Here is a 5,330-nt window from a genome sequence, read left to right on the forward strand (position 1 = left end):
TGTGCTCCATGTGCCTCCATGTGCTACTCTTTTACATTTCATTTGGCTTGCATTTGCTCATCATTTAGGTCATCATTTACGGTCCTCCTTAGCCTATAAAAGGAGGAGCCAACCTCATGTATTGGAAGATTAAATTGAGTATTGTTATGCTGCCAAACTTGAGCCATAATCTCTACTCCTTGCCTAGCATCTAGGTTTTAGTCTTCAATCCCTACACCTTCAAAGGGGCTGGCCGAACCTCCCTAATCTCACACTCTTCATGAACCTTCAAGGCACCCACACTTCCTAGGAAGTCCTTGTTCCATCAAAAACCATAAGCTTCTGCAAATCTCACCCCAAAATACACCAAAAGAAGACCTCAATGCCATCACTTATCCAATAAATCCTGCACTTGTGATTCTATCTCCTTAGTTTCTTCAAGATTAGTTCTATAAGTTGGTCTATTAGGTAGACTAGCTCTCGGAACTAAATCTATTTGATGTGCAATTCCTCTAAAAGGGGGAAGTCCATTATGGTCTTCCTTAGAGAATATTTCATCAAATTCTTTTAAAAGATCTTTTACTTGAGGAGGTAGAACACAAGTTTCAGTAAGTGTGGCAATGCATGTAAGTGTTCCTTTACAAAATAGAAGGCTTGAAGGTTGTTCAGAGAGAAGTATTTTTTTAAATTTGTCTTCTTCTTTCTGAATGACCTTGTGGAAAGGAACACTCTTCTCCCACGCCTCTTTTTCCCTAAGGGCTTTTTCTTGGTTTTCTATTTCTTTTTTTCTCTTCCTCTTTTTTTTTTCTCATTTGCACTTGGTCCTTTACCACCTGAAAAGGTGATAAGGGATAAAGTACAAACTTCTTTTCTTTTTGAGTGAAATTAGTCTCATTGGTGAGACCATTGTGCATAGTTTTCTTATCAAATTGCCAAGGTCTTCCCAACAAAATATGACAAGCTTCCATGGGAACTATATCACATAAAACTTTGTCTTTATAGTTTCCCGCAGAAAACTCGACTTTTACTTGTTGATCAACTTCTCAACCATCCTAGCGCTACAACAGTTGCAGCAAGAACCACTATTGACAATGAAAGGACAAACATTTTCAAAAACTTTACACCTTGTGTGAAAAATGTTCTCCCTTTGTGTCTCTTGCTTCATACTAGGTTGGTTGTTGAGGGTTCTACGGATCATCACTAACTCACCCTCACATGGATAGGCCCCTTCACTATTTTCTTTTTCTTCTTCCCCACTAGCTTCATCACTTTGGCTACTATATACATCCTTACCTCTTAAGAATATGGTTCTCCTATTTGGGCATCGAGCATCTATATGACCTCTTCCAAAGCATTTAAAACATTTGGTATTTCGGCTACGGGGTTGTGGGGTTAACACTTCTTTATCTATATTTTTTGGGAGTTTCCTTAAATTTTTTTTTTTTTGTGATTTCCTCCCTTTTACACTCTTTCTTGGGATAGGAGTTAGAGTATGAACCTTCCCTGCGACTTGAAGTTTTCCTTTAATTTTGTTGTTCAACTTTGATACAAAGTTGAATTAAATCATTCAAGTCTCTATAGGGTAAGAGTTCAACTCTATCTCTAATCTCAAGATTGAGTCCAGTTAAAAATCTTGCTATGGTGGTGGACTCAGACTCCCTAATTGAGGCTCTCATCATATATAATTCCATTTTCTGCCTATATTCCTTTACACTCATAATCTTTTGTTGGAATCTTTGAAGCTTGTCCATTAACTCCCTATTATAATAGGAGGGAATATGGCGGCGTCTTACGGCTCCCCTAAGATCATTCCAATATTCTATGGGAGGGTCCTTATGAAGTCGCCTATCTTGCTCAAGGGCAGTCCACCAATACATAGCATTACCTTGAAAGCTTAGGGTGGCTAGGGGTACCTTTCTTTGCTCACTTACTTTATGGCAAGCAAACAATTGTTCTACCTTCATTTCCCAATCTAGGTAAGCTTCTACATTTTCTTTCCCATGGAAAGAAGGTAGATCTACCCTAACCTCCTTAGTGTTTTCTTTTCTAGCTCTCCTAGGGGGTGGTTAATAGTCATTAATTCTAAGGCTTTGTTCCCCAAAAGAATCATTTTCCCTAGAGCTAGATGCATGAGAACTTTTTTTTTATTTGTTGTATTCATCCCTTTCTTTAACCATTTTCAACTCTTCTTGCATCAAAGCAAAATGAGCATCCCTCTCTTTGAGTTGGGCCTCATGTTGCATTTGTCTATATGAAAGTGATTGAAAGTCTTGTGCTAGTTGTTTCAAAAGAGATTTAATAGACTCTCTATCATTTTCACTAGAGTGATGAGAATGAGAAGACATGGTTAAAGTTATGTGTTGAAAGAAATTTACCAAAAGAAAGATAAGTTGAGTATTATAGGTAGTGATCCGATCGGTCATCGGTAGTCGGTGACATCAGCAACAGATAGCCACGTGGACCGTTCTTAGTGGGACACGTGGGCCAGGGAAGCGGATGTGTCATTGAGAGAGTCACCCAGGGTGGTGATCGGTGATCAGTGGGCGGTGATTAGAGAGGATGCGCGATCACCGCCTAGATAAGCGCTTGGAAGCCGAAGGCGTGGCGCTATGGGGAACCGATCGGTCATCTGGGTGAGCGATGATCGATCGGGTTTTCGTGTTACGCGCAGTTAAGCTGGAAACGAAGCGTGATTCCCAGCGAGAGCGTTGCATACGAGCCTTGCGTGGTAGAGTATCAGAGAAAGGAGAAGTTATGTGCTTTGTAGTGTCGTGCACGAGAGTGGCCTAAGAGAGCTAGGAAGCCAGTCGGTGATTGGTGTTTTCTTAACCCATAACGTGCATGGTGCAAAGCAGAGGTGATCGTTCACACAGTAGGTGATTCCTGGTGCGTGCGCTTAGCCAAGCCACACTTGGTACTCGCACTGAGGTTGCACGAGACACCTAGTGGAAGGAACGCGCTAAGTTACTTCGTACACAGATTACTTAAGCGCGCAACATAGTATATAAAAGGCATTCCGTGCTCATACAAAGGGAGGTAAGATTCATTCTTGCAAGTTACTAGTTTACACACACACAAAGTACACACGAGTCTCGCAGAGATTCTTAGTTCTTTGGTGGTTTTGCAAAGGCTGACTTGAGCGTCGGAGTGCAATCGGCCGCTAGAGGCGCCGTTTGGTGTGTTTCGCAGGTTTGCTTGGAGTTCTTGTGGAGTGCTTGGAGCGTTCTTGCACTTGTCGCAGTTGAGGAGGTGGAAAATAGAGTTTGACGTGGTGAATCCTTCGACGTTCGAATCCCCTGCAAGATCATTTGGCGCCCACCGTGGGGCTCGTGTGAATTTGTGATCCCATCCACACTTTGCTGTCAGATTTCGCTTGTTCTTGAGATTCTTTGCTGAGAAAATGAGAAAGACAAGGCAAGCTTCACTCGCGCCATCAGCTGAAGAAGGAGTTGTGACGATGGCGCAGGTCTTGGAAATGATGCGCACGCTGCAAGACAATGTGGCAGCGTCGAGAGTTGGACAGAGTGAATTTGGCTGCATCACAAAGCAGAAACGAGGAGTTGGACAGAGTGAATGAAGAGTTGCGCAAGGCGCTGCAAGCGCAGAAGGAACGCGTAGCGGAGGAAAGAGTGGCGCCACCGCCGTCTCCCCCCAGGACTTTTCCCATGCCTTTCTCATCTGAGATTATAAGCGCAGTGGTGCCACCAAGCTTGGTGGGGGTGAAAGCCTCGTTTACCGGGGTGGAGGACCCAGAGACGCATCTGACAACGTTTCAAACCCAGATGATGCTCTCTGGGGGCTCGGATGCGGTGTATTGCAAGCTGTTCATGAGCACCCTGAGCGGAATCGCCTTGGAGTGGTTCGTAAGCCTACCAGATGGCCACATCACTTCGTTTCAGTAGTTCTCTAAGTTGTTCATGGAGGAGTATATCGTGAACAGGGCACCCCCAGTGGTGTCGTATGACTTGTTTGACGTGCGACAAAACCAAGGTAAAGCCCTCAGGGACTACCTTAGTCGTTTTGGAGCTCAAGTGGTGAGGCTGCCTAGCAAAGATGAAGATATGCTGGTGCATGCGTTCAAGAAAGGGGTTATGCCGGGCCCTTTCAGTGAATCTTTGATAAGAAATCACCCCAGCACCTTTGCGGAGATTAGGCGTCGTGCTGTGGCGCACATCGTAGCAGAGACGGAGGTTTCTGAAAAGAGGGGAAGCGCGGCCCCGACCAAGTCGCGCGGAGGACCGAGCAGGTCTCAGCAGCCGATGAGGGTGCATGAGGCCAAGGAAGGAAAGAAGGCTCAGGGGAAGCCTCGCCCTTACGAGCCTAGGAAGGACCAGGGCAGGGGGCGCGCGAGGGAGAGTAACGCGCCCCCCAGGTTTGACTTTGTGGTGGAATTGGCGGAGCTGATCGCCATTCCAGCCATAGCGGCACGGTTGCGAGCACCAGAGAAGACTGACAGGGTGCTTGGAAGGAAAAAGAACGTGTGGTGTGAGTTTCACCAGGCGTATGGCCACTCACTCCACTCTTGTTTGGCATTGGGACACCAACTCGCGGAGTTGGTAAAAAGTGGCTTTCTGAGCGATTACTTGCGGTAGTGCAAGGTGATCGGGCGTCGGGGCCACCAGCAGAAGATCCACAGCACGAGGTAGATGTGCACGGCGAGGTGCACACGATCGCGGGGGGCTTCTCTGGAGGGGGGTGTACAGCCTCTCAGAGAAAGAGGTACGCTCGGTCGGTGATGACTGTCGACTCGGTGGAAGAAGATCATACCCCCGATGCTGACATTACATTCACAAAGGCGGATCTCCGGGACAACGATCCCATAGTCATCTCCCTTGTCACGGCAGGGAGAAAGGTGCACAGGGTCCTCGTGGACCAGGGAAGCTCGGCAGACGTGATGTTTTGGCCGATGTTCAACAAGCTGCAGCTGTCCCTTGATCATCTGAGGCCGTACGCCGGGTGCTTGTATGGCTTCGCAGGGGACCAAGTGGAGGTGCGAGGCTACATAAAGCTGAGGACCGCGTTCACGGATGGAGCCGTGTCTCGCACTGAAAAGATCAAGTACTTAGTGGTTAATGCCCTATCCGCCTACAACATACTATTGGGAAGGCCGACACTCAATAGGCTGGGAGTTGTACCATCGACAAGGCACATGAAGTTGAAGTTGTCGTCGATGGAAGGGGTGGTGATCACCGTTAAGTCGGACCAGAAGGAGGCTAGGCGCTGCTATGAGAACAGCCTCAAGCAGCAAAGGAGTGTGTGCCATGTTACCTCGACACCACCGTCGGGTGTAGGCGAGAGGCGATCGGAGGTCACAGTGCGGGTAAGAGGTACACAAGGAGACGTTGGAGAAT

The 5,330-nt window shown here is 46.8% G+C and overlaps 1 protein-coding gene across 1 annotated transcript; it reads left to right on the forward strand.

Moving 5' to 3' along the window:
* Positions 1–3,476: 3,476 nt before the first annotated feature.
* LOC137838330 (uncharacterized) lies at positions 3,477–4,571 on the forward strand. The gene is made up of 2 exons (XM_068647576.1): positions 3,477–3,838; positions 3,920–4,571. The coding sequence occupies exons 1-2, from the start codon at positions 3,477–3,479 to the stop codon at positions 4,569–4,571; spliced, it is 1,014 nt and encodes a 337-aa protein (XP_068503677.1).
* Positions 4,572–5,330: the final 759 nt, after the last annotated feature.

This window comes from Phaseolus vulgaris, chromosome 4 (genome assembly GCF_000499845.2).
Source record: "Phaseolus vulgaris cultivar G19833 chromosome 4, P. vulgaris v2.0, whole genome shotgun sequence".
Lineage (NCBI taxonomy): Eukaryota > Viridiplantae > Streptophyta > Magnoliopsida > Fabales > Fabaceae > Phaseolus > Phaseolus vulgaris.

Coding starts and splice junctions, on each gene's coding strand:
- LOC137838330 (XM_068647576.1), top strand. CDS start 3,477: ATGTGGCAGCGTCGAGAGTTGGACAGAGTGAATTTGGCTGCATCACAA. Junction 3,839..3,919: donor AGCGGAATCGCCTTGGAGTG/GTTCGTAAGCCT, acceptor TATCGTGAACAG/GGCACCCCCAGTGGTGTCGT.